This window comes from Heptranchias perlo, chromosome 4 (genome assembly GCF_035084215.1).
Source record: "Heptranchias perlo isolate sHepPer1 chromosome 4, sHepPer1.hap1, whole genome shotgun sequence".
In the NCBI taxonomy this organism is placed as follows: domain Eukaryota; kingdom Metazoa; phylum Chordata; class Chondrichthyes; order Hexanchiformes; family Hexanchidae; genus Heptranchias; species Heptranchias perlo.
Genome location: NC_090328.1, coordinates 21855535 through 21873438, shown reverse-complemented (window position 1 = coordinate 21873438; position 17904 = coordinate 21855535). Strand labels below are relative to the sequence as shown.

The 17904-nt window shown below is 57.0% G+C and overlaps 1 protein-coding gene across 1 annotated transcript in view; it reads right to left on the bottom strand.

Moving 5' to 3' along the window:
• The window catches only part of trappc11 (trafficking protein particle complex subunit 11), a 62134-nt gene extending 47257 nt beyond the window's left edge, over positions 1-14877 (bottom strand). Inside the window, exons 1-2 of the mRNA XM_067982547.1 lie at positions 14791-14877; positions 1836-2062 (exon numbers count right to left, since the gene is read on the bottom strand). Of these exons, the coding sequence (XP_067838648.1) occupies positions 1836-2039 (204 nt within the window). The 5' untranslated portion in view covers positions 2040-2062; positions 14791-14877. The remainder of the gene's footprint in view (positions 1-1835; positions 2063-14790) is intronic.
• Between the last annotated feature and the right edge of the window lie 3027 nt (positions 14878-17904).

The window sequence follows — 17904 nt, the reverse complement described above, 5'->3', positions numbered from 1 at the left end:
AAGCTGATTCCATGCTTGACAATTTCAACAAGGAGCAACATAAAGATGGAGAATTCAAGGATGGAACTTGCAGGCAATGTGCTGGGACAGCTACAAGTGAAATCAAGAGTGTGTGCTGTCAAGGCAGTAAATGGTGGAGAAGGATGCCACGTCCCACCTGATCAAAGACCACGAAGAGGTCAAGGAGGAACAAAACATCATGACTGCAGTCACCTAAGAAATCATTGATGACTGGCAGCCTAGATGTCATGGGCAGGGCAGGGACCAGACTGAAATGATTAAACAGAGTGTTGGAGGGAGGTAGATGGTGACAACAACTGCAAGGACTTGAGAAAAATGGGGAAACTGGAGTCAGAATGATCTGAGTTGTATGAGCGCACAATCTAGGGAAGACTCTCCAGTGTAGTACTGGGAAAGTGTTGCATTATCGGAGACTCAGTCATTCACATGAGGCCTGATCTGCCTTTGGCAATGGTTTCAGTAGATGTTAAATATCAAATGGCATTATTCAGAGAACAGCAGGGTGCTCTCAGTGCCCAGGTCAACATTCCTCCCTCAACCAACAGAATAAAAAAATACAGACTAACTGGTCATTCATCTCGGTGCTGTTTCTTTGGGACCTTGCTGTGTGCTAGATTGGCTGCCATGCTTGCCTACATAAGTGACTACACTCCAAAAGTAATACATCAGCTCCGACATGCTTTGGGACATCTGCATTGCTGTTGCAGGATGTTGCTAGGAGAGAAATAGCCACCACTTTTGCCTACCTAACTAACTTAATTCCAAAATAACTCACTGAAGCAGTTGAAATTTGAGATTTCTTAAGGCTCTGTAAAATGCAGGGTGTTTTATATATTTGTTACCTCAGACTGCACAAATCAGTTTCTTTCCCCCAGTATAATTATACTGGAAAACAAAACTTTTCAAAGTTTTTCTTCACTGTAATAACAATTCATGGCAAAGTTGTCAATGTGTATACATGTAGGATTTCAGAAATGGCCTGTTACCACCATCATCTTCCTCCAGATGATTTTCTCCTTCTATCCATTGTTTCTTGGATACATCATGTTGGAAGTATTTCAATGCTCTCCTGAACAGCCTCCCACCTTGCACCCTCCGTCAACTTGAGCTCATCCAAAATTCTGCTGCCCGTATCCTAACTCGCACCAAGTCCCGTTCATCCATCACCCCTGTGCTCGCTGACCTACATTGGCTCCCGTTCCTGAAACACATCGATTTTAAAATTCTCACCCTTCCCTATCTCTGTAACCTCCTCCAACCCTACAACCCTCCGAGATCTCTGCATTCCTCCAATTCTGGCCTCATGCACAGCCCCGATTTTAATCGCTCCACCACTGGCGGCCATGCCTTCAGCTGTCTAGGCGCAAAACTCGAATTCCCTCCCTAAACCTCTGTAGCTCTCTCTCTCTCTCTTTTAAGACGCTTCTTAAAACCTCTCTCTTTGACCAAGCTTTTGGTCACCTGTTTTAATATCTCGTGGCTCAGTGTCAAATTTTGTTTGATATTACTGTGTGAAGCACTTTGGGACGTTTTACTACGTTAATTGACAGCAAAATGCCGTACAAAATCTACAGCAAAAAAGGGAAAATAAAGCTAAACTTTTATACAGTATTCCCCCATTTTAATGTCTAAAAAAAGTATTTTCACACAATTTAATGTCCTTTTTTTAAAAAATGTACCTTTTCATACACATTATTGCATGCATTGTACACAGATTGAATTCCACCCCATAATACCCAGTTTCATCAATCAAACCAAACTCTCCACCTTGCAATATACAAACTGAAGATAATCCCACTACTAAAATTCCTCACCTTTTGTCTGCATTTCGGGTATTCATGATCTCCAGGAAGTACTTTAAATGATATAGGAACTCTATCAGCCCGTCTGTTAGCGCAAAATGCATCCCAAATGGCTCGATGCACAGCATTATAAGTCACGTCAAGGCCTGTGAGAGCTACAAAAGCCATAGGCCGGCAGCAAAGCTCCAAAGGAAAATCCCACTGCGTTGAGCTCATTGTTCAGATTAATGTCACACAAGCTGAAACATAAGACAAAGCAACACTGTTAAGAACAAAGGGGCAGCTAGGCAAGATCACTGGTCAGTCTCGATGCTTTTTCTGCATTGCAAGGATCTCAAAAACCTGCACGTACATGATAGGTACATTTCTGGATTAGGACACCTAAGCAGGCACTTAATACATGTTATATTTAGTGAAATATAAATTTGTAATATTTATGCCCCCATGGCTCACTTGGTAAAGAAAGCATACAACTGAGCTATATAAATTAGGTCTCGGGGTCAATTCGAGATTGTTTCTGAATTGGGCAGCTGCGACGGCCGAGAGGTTAAGGCATTTTATTTGAAATCCAATCGAGTTTCCTGAGCTGGTTCGAATCCTACTCAAAGTACTACTGTTCAACGCTCAAATAAATAAGAATTGGAGTTACCAGTCAGCACATGTGTCTCAGAAACTGAGACAGGCACTTTTAACTGGGAGCCCCATGTTCACCTGCAAGATTTCAAGGAATGAGAAGGAATCTCACTCTATCTGCACCTTAAATGTGAGCAGTTTGCTTACTGCTCAATCGCTGAACTTGACAGTTACTGAATTAGCTCTCAACCAGGGCAGCTGAGAAGATACGACAACTGGTCTCAGCATCTCAGGTGAGGGAACAAAAAAGCCAAGGTGCCCACTCCTGCTTGAAAGTTCATGTATACGGATGTTAAATGGGAATGTGGTACGGTTTGACTGTGATGCTTCTAATGGGTGAATAGCATGCTAACCACCAGTCTTGGAACCCTTGCCATTTTTAATTTGCCAATTTCCTGTAGTATTGCTCATGGATGAAAGATGATAATGAGATTCTCCCTTCCTGTAACTGCATGTGCGTGCACATGTCTGGATGTCAAGTCTCTCACTGTCCGCTTGATCTTTCAATTTCTGCAACTGTCTCCTTCCCTCCGTCTCCTCTTTCTTTTGTATGTGTCCCACTCGCCACCTCTTACAGTTTCTTCCATTTTTGATGCCTTGCATACACTTTGTCTCACGTTCTTTTTGTTTGCCCGATTCCTCGCACAGAGCCATGGAGGCAGACGTGATGCTCCAAACCCCCGTCAGGCATCAAAACCTCGTTTATCCCAGTGTATGAAGCCAGTGCTCTAGGTATTAGAAGAGTCCAAGCACCACAGAAACATTTCAAATTATAGACTAAATTACCATTCCTGTCACCATCCTGGACAGCATCTCCCTAGCCCTAACACCACCTGGCTGGTCAATTTTTTAAAAAAATTTCTTTTAGAAAGCGGGAAAGGAGTTTGTGGGAGGTTGCAGACAATTTAACCTGGTCTCAATCCTGATGCTTCCTTGAAGCAGTTCTGTGAAGGATGCAACAACAAACGCCTTGAAAGCAAGCAGCAGTCAGTGTGTATTATTCACCCACTCACTGCAACATGCACAGACAAGCAAACTGAGGGCCCGAGACTGGGAGGGATAGGGAAGGGGCAAGCTGAGCCTGGAATAAATGGCTGAGCCTCAAGAAGAGGTGTTTATGCATTCAGTGGAAGTGTCTAACTCTGCAGGTTGCCTAGTGGTTATGGTACTGCACCAGCAATGTAGAGGTCATGAGCTCAAATCCCACCATAGCAAGTTGTGAAATGGGCTAATTTATAAGCCATGAAAATTAACAGGTTCGCTAACACCCTTCAGGGGTGGGAAGCTGCCAACACTACTTGCGTTTACAAGCGACTCCAGCCCCACAATATCGAGTGGACTCTTAATACACTCATGGCAACTAGGGATGGCCAATAAATAATTTCCTCACCAGTGTCACCACATCCCAAGAACAAATTTAAAAAAGGAGGGATTGGCTGGGGGCAGTGCATAGGTCCCATTTAGATCAGCTAAGCCATGGAGCCAGACCAATGTTGAATGCAAGACCTGGAGCAGCCTCCGCTGATTAGGTTTTGACTGAAGACTTGCAGGCAGCAAGCTAGAAGTTACATGAGTAGCAAAGCTCCCCGTCATCTTGCAGCTGGTGTCATGGTCTCTGTTGTGGTAACCAAACAAACTTACTCTGTTTATGAAACAGTCACCCAAACCAGGGCACGGTTTAACTTCCCCATCCCCAGGGACAATCACCCATACTGGGGCACAATCCAACTCCTCACCCCCGGGGACAGTCACCAAGAGTGGGGCACGGTCTAACTTCCCACCTCTGGGGACCGTCGTCGACAGTGGGGCACGGTCGAACTCCCCCACCCACAGGGACTGTCACCGACAGTGGGGCACGGTCGAACTCCCCCACCCACAGGGACTGTCACCGACAGTGGGGCACGGTCTAACTCCCCACCCACAGGGACTGTCACCGACAGTGGGGCACGGTCTAACTTCCCACCCACAGGGACTGTCATCGACAGTGGGGCACGGTCTAACTCCCCACCCACAGGGACTGTCATCGACAGTGGGGCACGGTCTAACTCCCCCACCAACAGGGACTGTCACCGACAGTGGGGCACGGTCTAACTCCCCCACCCACAGGGATTGTCATCCACAGTGGGGCACGGTCCAACTCCCCACCCACAGGGACTGTCATCGACAGTGGGGCACGGTCTAACTCCCCACCCACAGGGACTGTCATCGACAGTGGGGCACGGTCTAACTCCCCCACCCCCGGGGACTGTCATCGACAGTGGGGCACGGTCCAACTCCCCACCCACGGGGACTGTCGTCGACAGTGGGGCACGGTCCAACTCCCCACCCACGGGGACTGTCGTCGACAGTGGGGTACGGTCCAACTCCCCACCCACGGGGACTGTCGTCGACAGTGGGGCACGGTCCAACTCCCCACCCACGGGGACTGTCGTCGACAGTGGGGTACGGTCCAACTCCCCACCCACGGGGACTGTCGTCGACAGTGGGGCACGGTCTAACTCCCCCACCCCCAGGGACTGTCACCGACAGTGGGGCACGGTCCAACTCCCCACCGGGGCACGGTCTAACTCCCCACCCACAGGGACTGTCACCGACAGTGAGGCACGGTCTAACTCCCCCACCCCCGGGGACTGTCACCGACAGTGGGGCACGGTCTAACTCCCCACCCACGGGGACTGTCACTGACAGTGGGGCACGGTCTAACTCCCCACCCCCGGGGACTGTCACCGACAGTGGGGCACGGTCTAACTCCCCACCCCCGGGGACTGTCACCGACAGTGGGGCACGGTCTAACTCCCCACCCCCGGGGACTGTCACCGACAGTGGGGCACGGTCTAACTCCCCACCCCCGGGGACTGTCACCGACAGTGGGGCACGGTCTAACTCCCCCACCCCCAGGGACTGTCACCGACAGTGAGGCACAGTCTAACTCCCCACCCCCGGGGACTGTCACCGACAGTGGGGCACGGCCTAACTCCCCACCCACAGGGACTGTCACCGTCAGTGGGGCACGGTCTAACTCCCCACCCCCGGGGACTGTCACCGACATTGGGGCACGGTCTAACTCCCCACCCACAGGGACTGTCACCGTCAGTGGGGCACGGTCCAACTCCCCCCACCCCCAGGGACTGTCACCGACAGTGAGGCACGGTTAACTCCCCACCCCCGGGGACTGTCACCGACAGTGAGGCACGGTTAACTCCCCACCCCCGGGGACTGTCACCGACAGTGAGGCACAGTCTAACTCCCCACCCCCGGGGACTGTCACCGACAGTGGGGCACGGCCTAACTCCCCACCCACAGGGACTGTCACCGTCAGTGGGGCACGGTCCAACTCCCCCCACCCCCAGGGACTGTCACCGACAGTGAGGCACGGTTAACTCCCCACCCCCGGGGACTGTCACCGACAGTGAGGCACGGTTAACTCCCCACCCCCGGGGACTGTCACCGACAGTGGGGCACGGTCTAACTCCCCCACCCCCGGGGACTGTCACCGACAGTGGGGCACGGTCTAACTCCCCCACCCCCGGGGACTGTCACCGACAGTGGGGCACGGTCCAACTCCCCCACCCCCAGGGACTGTCACCGACAGTGGGGCACGGTCTAACTCCCCCACCCCCAGGGACTGTCACCGACAGTGGGGCACGGCCTAACTCCCCACCCACAGGGACTGTCACCGTCAGTGGGGCACGGTCCAACTCCCCCCACCCCCAGGGACTGTCACCGACAGTGAGGCACGGTTAACTCCCCACCCCCGGGGACTGTCACCGACAGTGAGGCACGGTCTAACTCCCCACCCCCGGGGACTGTCACCGACAGTGGGGCACGGTCCAACTCCCCACCCACAGGGACTGTCACCGACAGTGAGGCACGGTCTAACTCCCCAAACCCCGGGGACTGTCACCGACAGTGGGGCACGGTCCAACTCCCCCCACCCCCGGGGACTGTCACCGACAGTGAGGCACGGTTAACTCCCCACCCCCAGGGACTGTCACCGACAGTGGGGCACGGTCCAACTCCCCACCCACAGGGACTGTCACCGACAGTGGGGCACGGTCTAACTCCCCACCCCCGGGGACTGTCACCGACAGTGGGGCACGGTCTAACTCCCCACCCACAGGGACTGTCACCGACAGTGGGGCACGGTCTAACTCCCCACCCCCGGGGACTGTCACCGACAGTGGGGCACGGTCTAACTCCCCCACCCACAGGGACTGTCACCGACAGTGGGGCACGGTCTAACTCCCCCACCCACAGGGACTGTCACCGACAGTGGGGCACGGTCTAACTCCCCACCCCGGGGGACTGTCACCGACAGTGGGGCACGGTCTAACTCCCCACCCCGGGGGACTGTCACCGACAGTGGGGCACGGTCTAACTCCCCACCCCGGGGGACTGTCACCGACAGTGGGGCACGGTCTAACTCCCCACCCCGGGGGACTGTCACCGACAGTGGGGCACGGTCTAACTCCCCACCCCGGGGGACTGTCACCGACAGTGGGGCACGGTCTAACACCCCACCCACAGGGACTGTCACCGACAGTGGGGCACAGTCTAACTCCCCCACCCCCGGGGACTGTCACCGACAGTGAGGCACGGTCTAACTCCCCCACCCCCAGGGACTGTCACCGACAGTGGGGCACAGTCTAACTCCCCCACCCCCAGGGACTGTCACCGACAGTGGGGCACGGTCTAACTTCCCACCCCCGGGGACTGTCACCGACAGTGGGGCACGGTCTAACTTCCCACCCCCGGGGACTGTCACCGACAGTGGGGCACAGTCTAACTCCCCCACCCCCGGGGACTGTCACCGACAGTGGGGCACGGTCTAACTCCCCACCCACAGGAACTGTCACCGACAGTGGGGCACGGTCTAACTCCCCCACCCCCAGGGACTGTCACCGACAGTGGGGCACGGTCTAACTCCCCACCCACAGGAACTGTCACCGACAGTGAGGCACGGTCCAACTCCCCCACCCCCAGGGACTGTCACCGACAGTGGGGCACGGTCTAACTCCCCCACCCCCAGGGACTGTCACCGACAGTGGGGCACGGTCTAACTCCCCACCCCCGGGGACTGTCACCGACAGTGGGGCACGGTCTAACTCCCCCACCCCCAGGGACTGTCACCGACAGTGGGGCACGGTCTAACTCCCCCACCCCCAGGGACTGTCACCGACAGTGGGGCACGGTCTAACTCCCCACCCCCAGGGACTGTCACCGACAGTGGGGCACGGTCTAACTCCCCCACCCCCAGGGACTGTCACCGACAGTGGGGCACGGTCTAACTCCCCAGCCCCGGGGACTGTCACCGACAGTGGGGCACGGTCTAACTCCCCCAACCCCAGGGACTGTCACCGACAGTGGGGCACGGTCTAACTCCCCTACCCCCGGGGACTGTCACCGACAGTGGGGCACGGTCTAACTCCCCCACCCCCGGGGACTGTCACCGACAGTGGGGCACGGTCTCACTCCCCCACCCCCGGGGACTGTCACCGACAGTGGGGCACGGTCTAACTCCCCACCCACAGGGACTGTCACCGACAGTGGGGCACGGTCTAACTCCCCCACCCCCGGGGACTGTCACCGACAGTGGGGCACGGTCTCACTCCCCACCCACAGGGACTGTCACCGACATTGGGGCACGGTCTCACTCCCCACCCACAGGGACTGTCACCGACAGTGGGGCACGGTCTAACTCCCCCACCCCCAGGGACTGTCACCGACATTGGGGCACGGTCTCACTCCCCACCCACAGGGACTGTCACCGACAGTGGGGCACGGTCTAACTCCCCACCCCCAGGGACTGTCACCGACAGTGAGGCACAGTCTAACTCCCCACCCCCGGGGACTGTCACCGACAGTGGGGCACGGCCTAACTCCCCACCCACAGGGACTGTCACCGTCAGTGGGGCACGGTCCAACTCCCCCCACCCCCAGGGACTGTCACCGACAGTGAGGCACGGTTAACTCCCCACCCCCGGGGACTGTCACCGACAGTGAGGCACGGTCTAACTCCCCACCCCCGGGGACTGTCACCGACAGTGGGGCACGGTCTAACTCCCCCACCCCCGGGGACTGTCACCGACAGTGGGGCACGGTCTAACTCCCCCACCCCCGGGGACTGTCACCGACAGTGGGGCACGGTCCAACTCCCCCACCCCCAGGGACTGTCACCGACAGTGGGGCACGGTCTAACTCCCCCACCCCCAGGGACTGTCACCGACAGTGGGGCACGGCCTAACTCCCCACCCACAGGGACTGTCACCGTCAGTGGGGCACGGTCCAACTCCCCCCACCCCCAGGGACTGTCACCGACAGTGAGGCACGGTTAACTCCCCACCCCCGGGGACTGTCACCGACAGTGAGGCACGGTCTAACTCCCCACCCCCGGGGACTGTCACCGACAGTGGGGCACGGTCCAACTCCCCACCCACAGGGACTGTCACCGACAGTGAGGCACGGTCTAACTCCCCAAACCCCGGGGACTGTCACCGACAGTGGGGCACGGTCCAACTCCCCCCACCCCCGGGGACTGTCACCGACAGTGAGGCACGGTTAACTCCCCACCCCCAGGGACTGTCACCGACAGTGGGGCACGGTCCAACTCCCCACCCACAGGGACTGTCACCGACAGTGGGGCACGGTCTAACTCCCCACCCCCGGGGACTGTCACCGACAGTGGGGCACGGTCTAACTCCCCACCCACAGGGACTGTCACCGACAGTGGGGCACGGTCTAACTCCCCACCCCCGGGGACTGTCACCGACAGTGGGGCACGGTCTAACTCCCCCACCCACAGGGACTGTCACCGACAGTGGGGCACGGTCTAACTCCCCCACCCACAGGGACTGTCACCGACAGTGGGGCACGGTCTAACTCCCCACCCCGGGGGACTGTCACCGACAGTGGGGCACGGTCTAACTCCCCACCCCGGGGGACTGTCACCGACAGTGGGGCACGGTCTAACTCCCCACCCCGGGGGACTGTCACCGACAGTGGGGCACGGTCTAACTCCCCACCCCGGGGGACTGTCACCGACAGTGGGGCACGGTCTAACTCCCCACCCCGGGGGACTGTCACCGACAGTGGGGCACGGTCTAACACCCCACCCACAGGGACTGTCACCGACAGTGGGGCACAGTCTAACTCCCCCACCCCCGGGGACTGTCACCGACAGTGAGGCACGGTCTAACTCCCCCACCCCCAGGGACTGTCACCGACAGTGGGGCACAGTCTAACTCCCCCACCCCCAGGGACTGTCACCGACAGTGGGGCACGGTCTAACTTCCCACCCCCGGGGACTGTCACCGACAGTGGGGCACGGTCTAACTTCCCACCCCCGGGGACTGTCACCGACAGTGGGGCACAGTCTAACTCCCCCACCCCCGGGGACTGTCACCGACAGTGGGGCACGGTCTAACTCCCCACCCACAGGAACTGTCACCGACAGTGGGGCACGGTCTAACTCCCCCACCCCCAGGGACTGTCACCGACAGTGGGGCACGGTCTAACTCCCCACCCACAGGAACTGTCACCGACAGTGAGGCACGGTCCAACTCCCCCACCCCCAGGGACTGTCACCGACAGTGGGGCACGGTCTAACTCCCCCACCCCCAGGGACTGTCACCGACAGTGGGGCACGGTCTAACTCCCCACCCCCGGGGACTGTCACCGACAGTGGGGCACGGTCTAACTCCCCCACCCCCAGGGACTGTCACCGACAGTGGGGCACGGTCTAACTCCCCCACCCCCAGGGACTGTCACCGACAGTGGGGCACGGTCTAACTCCCCACCCCCAGGGACTGTCACCGACAGTGGGGCACGGTCTAACTCCCCCACCCCCAGGGACTGTCACCGACAGTGGGGCACGGTCTAACTCCCCAGCCCCGGGGACTGTCACCGACAGTGGGGCACGGTCTAACTCCCCCAACCCCAGGGACTGTCACCGACAGTGGGGCACGGTCTAACTCCCCTACCCCCGGGGACTGTCACCGACAGTGGGGCACGGTCTAACTCCCCCACCCCCGGGGACTGTCACCGACAGTGGGGCACGGTCTCACTCCCCCACCCCCGGGGACTGTCACCGACAGTGGGGCACGGTCTCACTCCCCACCCACAGGGACTGTCACCGACATTGGGGCACGGTCTCACTCCCCACCCACAGGGACTGTCACCGACAGTGGGGCACGGTCTAACTCCCCCACCCCCAGGGACTGTCACCGACATTGGGGCACGGTCTCACTCCCCACCCACAGGGACTGTCACCGACAGTGGGGCACGGTCTAACTCCCCACCCCCAGGGACTGTCACCGACAGTGGGGCACGGTCTCACTCCCCACCCACAGGGACTGTCACCGACATTGGGGCACGGTCTAACTCCCCCACCCCCGGGGACTGTCACCGACAGTGGGGCACGGTCCAACTCCCCCACCCCCAGGGACTGTCACCGACATTGGGGCATGGTCTAACTCCCCCACCCCCGGGGACTGTCACCGACAGTGGGGCACGGTCCAACTCCCCCACCCCCAGGGACTGTCACCGACAGTGGGGCACGGTCTAACTCCCCCACCCACAGGGACTGTCACCGACAGTGGGGCACGGTCTAACTCCCCCACCCCCAGGGACTGTCACCGACAGTGGGGCACGGTCTAACTCCCCCACCCCCAGGGACTGTCACCGACATTGGGGCACGGTCTAACTCCCCACCCCCAGGGACTGTCACCGACAGTGGGGCACGGTCTAACTCCCCCCACCCCCGGGGACTGTCACCGACATTGGGGCACGGTCTAACTCCCCACCCCCGGGGACTGTCACCGACAGTGGGGCACGGTCTAACTCCCCCCACCCCCGGGGACTGTCACCGACATTGGGGCACGGTCTAACTCCCCCACCCCCGGGGACTGTCACCGACAGTGAGGCAAGGTCTAACTCCCCCACCCCCGGGGACTGTCACCGACAGTGGGGCACGGTCTAACTTCCCACCCCCGGGGACTGTCACCGACAGTGGGGCACGGTCTAACTCCCCACCCACAGGAACTGTCACCGACAGTGGGGCACGGTCTAACTCCCCACCCACAGGGACTGTCACCGACAGTGGGGCACGGTCTAACTCCCCACCCCGGGGGACTGTCACCGACAGTGGGGCACGGTCTAACACCCCACCCCGGGGGACTGTCACCGACAGTGGGGCACGGTCCAACTCCCCCACCCCCAGGGACTGTCACCGACAGTGGGGCACAGTCTAACTCCCCCACCCCCGGGGACTGTCACCGACAGTGAGGCACGGTCTAACTCCCCCACCCCCAGGGACTGTCACCGACAGTGGGGCACAGTCTAACTCCCCCACCCCCAGGGACTGTCACCGACAGTGGGGCACGGTCTAACTCCCCCACCCCCGGGGACTGTCAACGACAGTGAGGCACGGTCTAACTCCCCCACCCCGGGGACTGTCACCGACAGTGGGGCACGGTCTAACTCCCCACCCACAGGAACTGTCACCGACAGTGGGGCACGGTCTAACTCCCCACCCACAGGAACTGTCACCGACAGTGGGGCACGGTCTAACTCCCCACCCCCGGGGACTGTCACCGACAGTGGGGCACGGTCTAACTCCCCACCCACAGGAACTGTCACCGACAGTGGGGCACGGTCTAACTCCCCACCCACAGGGACTGTCACCGACAGTGGGGCACGGTCTAACTCCCCCACCCCCGGGGACTGTCACCGACAGTGGGGCACGGTCTAACTCCCCCACCCCCGGGGACTGTCACCGACAGTGGGGCACGGTCTAACTCCCCCACCCCCGGGGACTGTCACCGACAGTGGGGCACGGTCCAACTCCCCCACCCCCAGGGACTGTCACCGACAGTGGGGCACGGTCCAACTCCCCCACCCCCAGGGACTGTCACCGACAGTGGGGCACGGTCCAACTCCCCCACCCCCAGGGACTGTCACCGACAGTGGGGCACGGTCTAACTCCCCAAACCCCGGGGACTGTCACCGACAGTGGGGCACGGTCTAACTCCCCACCCCCAGGGACTGTCACCGACAGTGGGGCACGGTCTAACTCCCCACCCCCAGGGACTGTCACCGACATTGGGGCACGGTCTAACTCCCCCACCCACAGGGACTGTCACCGACAGTGGGGCACGGTCTAACTCCCCACCCCCGGGGACTGTCACCGACAGTGGGGCACGGTCTAACTCCCCCACCCCCAGGGACTGTCACCGACAGTGGGGCACGGTCCAACTCCCCACCCCCAGGGACTGTCACCGACAGTGGGGCACGGTCCAACTCCCCACCCCCGGGGACTGTCACCGACAGTGGGGCACGGTCCAACTCCCCACCCACAGGGACTGTCACCGACAGTGGGGCACGGTCTAACTCCCCACCCACAGGGACTGTCACCGACAGTGGGGCACGGTCTAACTCCCCCACCCCCAGGGACTGTCACCGACAGTGGGGCACGGTCTAACTCCCCACCCCCAGGGACTGTCACCGACAGTGGGGCACGGTCTAACTCCCCACCCCCAGGGACTGTCGCCGACAGTGGGGCACGGTCTAACTCCCCCACCCCCAGGGACTGTCACCGACAGTGGGGCACGGTCTAACTCCCCACCCACAGGGACTGTCACCGACAGTGGGGCACGGTCTTACTCCCCCACCCCCGGGGACTGTCACCGACATTGGGGCACGGTCTAACTCCCCCACCCCCGGGGACAGTCGCCGACAGTGGGGCACGGTCTAACTCCCCCACCCCCAGGGACTGTCACCGACAGTGGGGCACGGTCTAACTCCCCCACCCCCGGGGACTGTCGCCGACAGTGGGGCACGGTCTAACTCCCCCACCCCCAGGGACTGTCACCGACAGTGGGGCACGGTCTAACTCCCCCACCCCCGGGGACTGTCACCGACAGTGGGGCACGGTCTAACTCCCCCACCCCCAGGGACTGTCACCGACAGTGGGGCACGGTCTAACTCCCCCACCCCCAGGGACTGTCACCGACAGTGGGGCACGGTCTAACTCCCCCACCCCCGGGGACTGTCACCGACAGTGAGGCACGGTCTAACTCCCCACCCCCGGGGGACTGTCACCGACAGTGGGGCACGGTCTAACTCCCCCACCCCCAGGGACTGTCACCGACAGTGGGGCACGGTCTAACTCCCCCACCCCCAGGGACTGTCACCGACAGTGGGGCACGGTCTAACTCCCCACCCCCGGGGACTGTCGCCGACAGTGGGGCACGGTCTAACTCCCCACCCCCGGGGACTGTCACCGACAGTGGGGCACGGTCTAACTCCCCACCCACAGGGACAGTCACCGACAGTGGGGCACGGTCTAACTCCCCCACCCCCAGGGACTGTCACCGACAGTGGGGCACGGTCTAACTCCCCACCCCCGGGGACTGTCACCGACAGTGGGGCACGGTCTAACTCCCCCACCCCCGGGGACTGTCACCGACAGTGGGGCACGGTCTAACTCCCCACCCCCGGGGACTGTCACCGACAGTGGGGCACGGTCTAACTCCCCCACCCACAGGGACTGTCACCGACAGTGGGGCACGGTCTAACTCCCCACCCCCGGGGACTGTCACCGACAGTGGGGCACGGTCTAACTCCCCCACCCACAGGGACTGTCACCGACAGTGGGGCACGGTCTAACTTCCCACCCCCGGGGACTGTCACCGACAGTGGGGCACGGTCTAACTCCCCACCCACAGGGACTGTCACCGACAGTGGGGCACGGTCTAACTCCCCCACCCCCGGGGACTGTCACCGACAGTGGGGCACGGTCCAACTCCCCACCCCCGGGGACTGTCACCGACAGTGGGGCACGGTCTAACTCCCCACCCACAGGGACTGTCACCGACAGTGGGGCACGGTCTAACTCCCCACCCACAGGGACTGTCACCGACAGTGGGGCACGGTCTAACTCCCCCACCCCCGGGGACTGTCACCGACAGTGGGGCACGGTCCAACTCCCCACCCCCGGGGACTGTCACCGACAGTGGGGCACGGTCTAACTCCCCCACCCCCGGGGACTGTCACCGACAGTGGGGCACGGTCTAACTCCCCACCCCCGGGGACTGTCACCGACAGTGGGGCACGGTCTAACTCCCCACCCACAGGGACTGTCACCGACAGTGGGGCACGGTCTAACTCCCCACCCACAGGGACTGTCACCGACAGTGGGGCACGGTCTAACTCCCCACCCCGGGGGACTGTCACCGACAGTGGGGCACGGTCTAACTCCCCACCCCCAGGGACAGTCAGCACCCACAGTCCAAGGCCTCCCCCCCCACACTGCAGTGATGCTGCCCGGATACTTTACCGGACGGATCCCGTCACCACTTCTTCCTTCCCCCGGCCTGGATCTCCGAACCCCCAGGCCACTGCGTCTTGACGTCTTACCCCGAGCCGATCCTTCTTTGATTGACAGCGAAACTAACCAATCACAGCATAGTGTTCGACATCACGTTTGCCGACGTGTCCAATCAGATACCCAGAAGGCCGATCTTACATCAGGGCCTGGTGACTTGAAAATGTTATGAGGTCACAAAGATAAACCCCCTCAACATGTTGAACATCCTTCACCTTCGCCACCTGGTGGTGGGAGGCCATCAGTTGCACACTGTCAGGGAAGTCAATCAGCTGTTGCCAAAACATTGTGCAGTGTCTTTCTCTTGGGGTAGAATTCTTTTTCAAGTGAAGATGTCGTAAATAGTTTGTGCAATGGCAAGAGATGTGGTTTAGAATGATCGGTATGTGCTGACTCTAACGGAATAACTCAGAAGTAAGTTAACTTCATGAGTGAAGAGACCTTGCTCATAAGTTATTGTCGGACTTGATCTGTTCTCTTATATCACTTTGAAAAGAAAGTGGAAAAAAACCTGAAAATGCAAAAACAAAAAACAATATCCTGGAAACACACAGCAGGTCAGTCAACATCTAGAAAGAAAGGAAAAGATAAACTTGCATTTATGTCGAGCCTTTCACAACCTCAGGATGTCCCAACGTGCTTTACAGCCAATTAAATACTTTTGAAGTGTAGTCACTGTTGTAATGCAGGAAACGCAGCAGCCAATTTGCACATAGCAAGCTCTCACAAACAGCAATGATATAATGACCAGATCATCTGTTTTAGTGATGTTGATTGAGGGATAAACATTGGCCAAGATACCGGGGAGAACTCCCCTGTTCTTCTTCCAATAACGCCATGGGAGCTTTTATGTCCACCCAAGAGGGCAGATGGGGCCTTGGTTTAACATCTCGTGCAAAAGACGGAACCTCCAACAATGCAGCATTGCCTCAGTACTGCATTGGAGAAAAGATAAGTTAATGTTTTGAGCATACAACCCTTCATCATTTTCTGTTTTCTGTTTTTGTCTCATAGAATCATAGGAACAGGAGTAGGCCATTCAGCCCCTCGAGCCTGTTTCGCCATTCAATTAGATCATGGCTGATCTGTATCTTAACTCCATTTACCCGCCTTGGTTCCGTAACACTTAATATTCTTGCCTAACAAAAATCTATCAATCTCAGTTTTGAAATTTTCAATTGACCTAACCTCTATAGTTTTTTGAGGGAGACAATTCCAGGTTTCCACTACCCTTTACATGAAGAAGTGCTTTCTGACATCACCCCTGAATGGCCTAGCTCTAATTTTAAGGTTATACCCCCTTGTTCTGGACTCTCCCACCAGATGAAATAGTTTCTCTCTATCTACCCTATCAAATCCTTTAATCATCTTAAACACTTCAATTAGATCACTCCTTAATCTTCTATATTCAAGGGAAAACAATCCTAGTTTATGCAGCCTGTCCTCATGACTTAACTCTTTTAGCCCTGGTATCATTCTGGTGATTCTGCGCTGCAAGCCCTCCAAAGCCAATACATCCTTCTTGAGGTGCGATGCCCAGAACTGAATGCAGTACTCCAGATGGGGTCTAACCAGAGCTCTGTACAGCTGTAACATAACTTCCACCCATTTGTGTTCCAAATATCATTCAATTGTGTGTAATAATTTAGTATGATTTCCTGCATGATTTGTACATGTTTAGTATCTTGGCTACCTTAAATTAGTACCCTGGATTTACCGTATCAACACCATTTAATATCTTGTATGATTCTATAAGGTCTCCTCTCAATTAGTCTACTTTCAAGGCTAAAGGAAAAAAGGCTTGTTCAGATGATTGTGCCTGCAGGCCCCAAATTATCAGAGCTTGGACAGTCTTAATCAGTTTTTTTTACTGACCGTACCAAGTTAATCTGTGATTCAGCACTAATTCGTATTGGTTGAACAGCCTTGCTTGGGCTACAAAAAAACATGAGTTTTTTGGGAAATAATTGGCAGGCTTGCTTATGTCACAAGAAATGCTGTTTTGTGGGAAATGATTGGGATGAAGGCACATTTTGGGGGAAGCTTTACCCTACATTGAATCAAGTAGCACTCGACTTTGGCAAGGGGTAGAAAAAGTTGGAAAGAATGTTCCTTCCTTTAGCACAAATATTCCTCCTCTTCATGAGTTTAAAATGAATCAACAAAAATGTTAAGATCAGAATAATAAAGGTGAAGAGGAACAAACATTATGATTGAACAATACCTCTTCCTTTCATGGTCTATTATATTCATCTAGTCTTGCACAACAATATTGCACATGATCATTAATTCTTGTTGAGATCAGGCCTATTCCATACTGCTTCCTTTTTTTTTGCTAGGTTTGAAGAAACACTTTCTGCCTCATTTGGTTTTGGATTTCCCAAAAATTGGCAACCCCATTGTTAATGTGGATATGAACTAAAGATGAAAAGGAGATTATCGAAATGCTGAACAATAACTGAGGGAACTAACGAGTTAATCAATGTTTATGCTATTCACATGCAAGCGTATACATGTGTACGCAAAAAGAACAAAGCTTACACATAAGAAAGTGTTGTAGGGGTGTGAGCTATATGCAGGAAAATTGAATGCTAATACAATGTTTTCATTAGAATCAAAATCTACTTTGAAACTGCTACTTATGAAAATAACTTGACATTTACAAAAATAGTTAATCATAAATAATTTCTACTCTTCCCTCCTATACCGAAATCATTGACTCCCTTAACGTGGTACAGTTGAATGGGGTGGGCGGTGGAGGGGTCAACCAAGTGGGCATTGTTCATGTGTGAACCTTGACAGTTAATGTTAGCAGGATATCCAACTGTTGAGGACATCTCAGTCAGTACTGATCCTGTCCTTACCCAGTGTCCACATGTACAGATATAGGGATCGCTGATTTTCTTTCCAACTGTAGCACCCCTACTGCTTCCTGGGCTGAGATCAGCTAACTCAGCAGAAGGTGGCATCAAATCTGGTCTGTATGTCTCAAAGCATCTGACATTATCCTCAAGCTTTTAGGCAGTCCATCCCTGTGCCTTGTTTCGAACTGTCCTCAGTTTATTT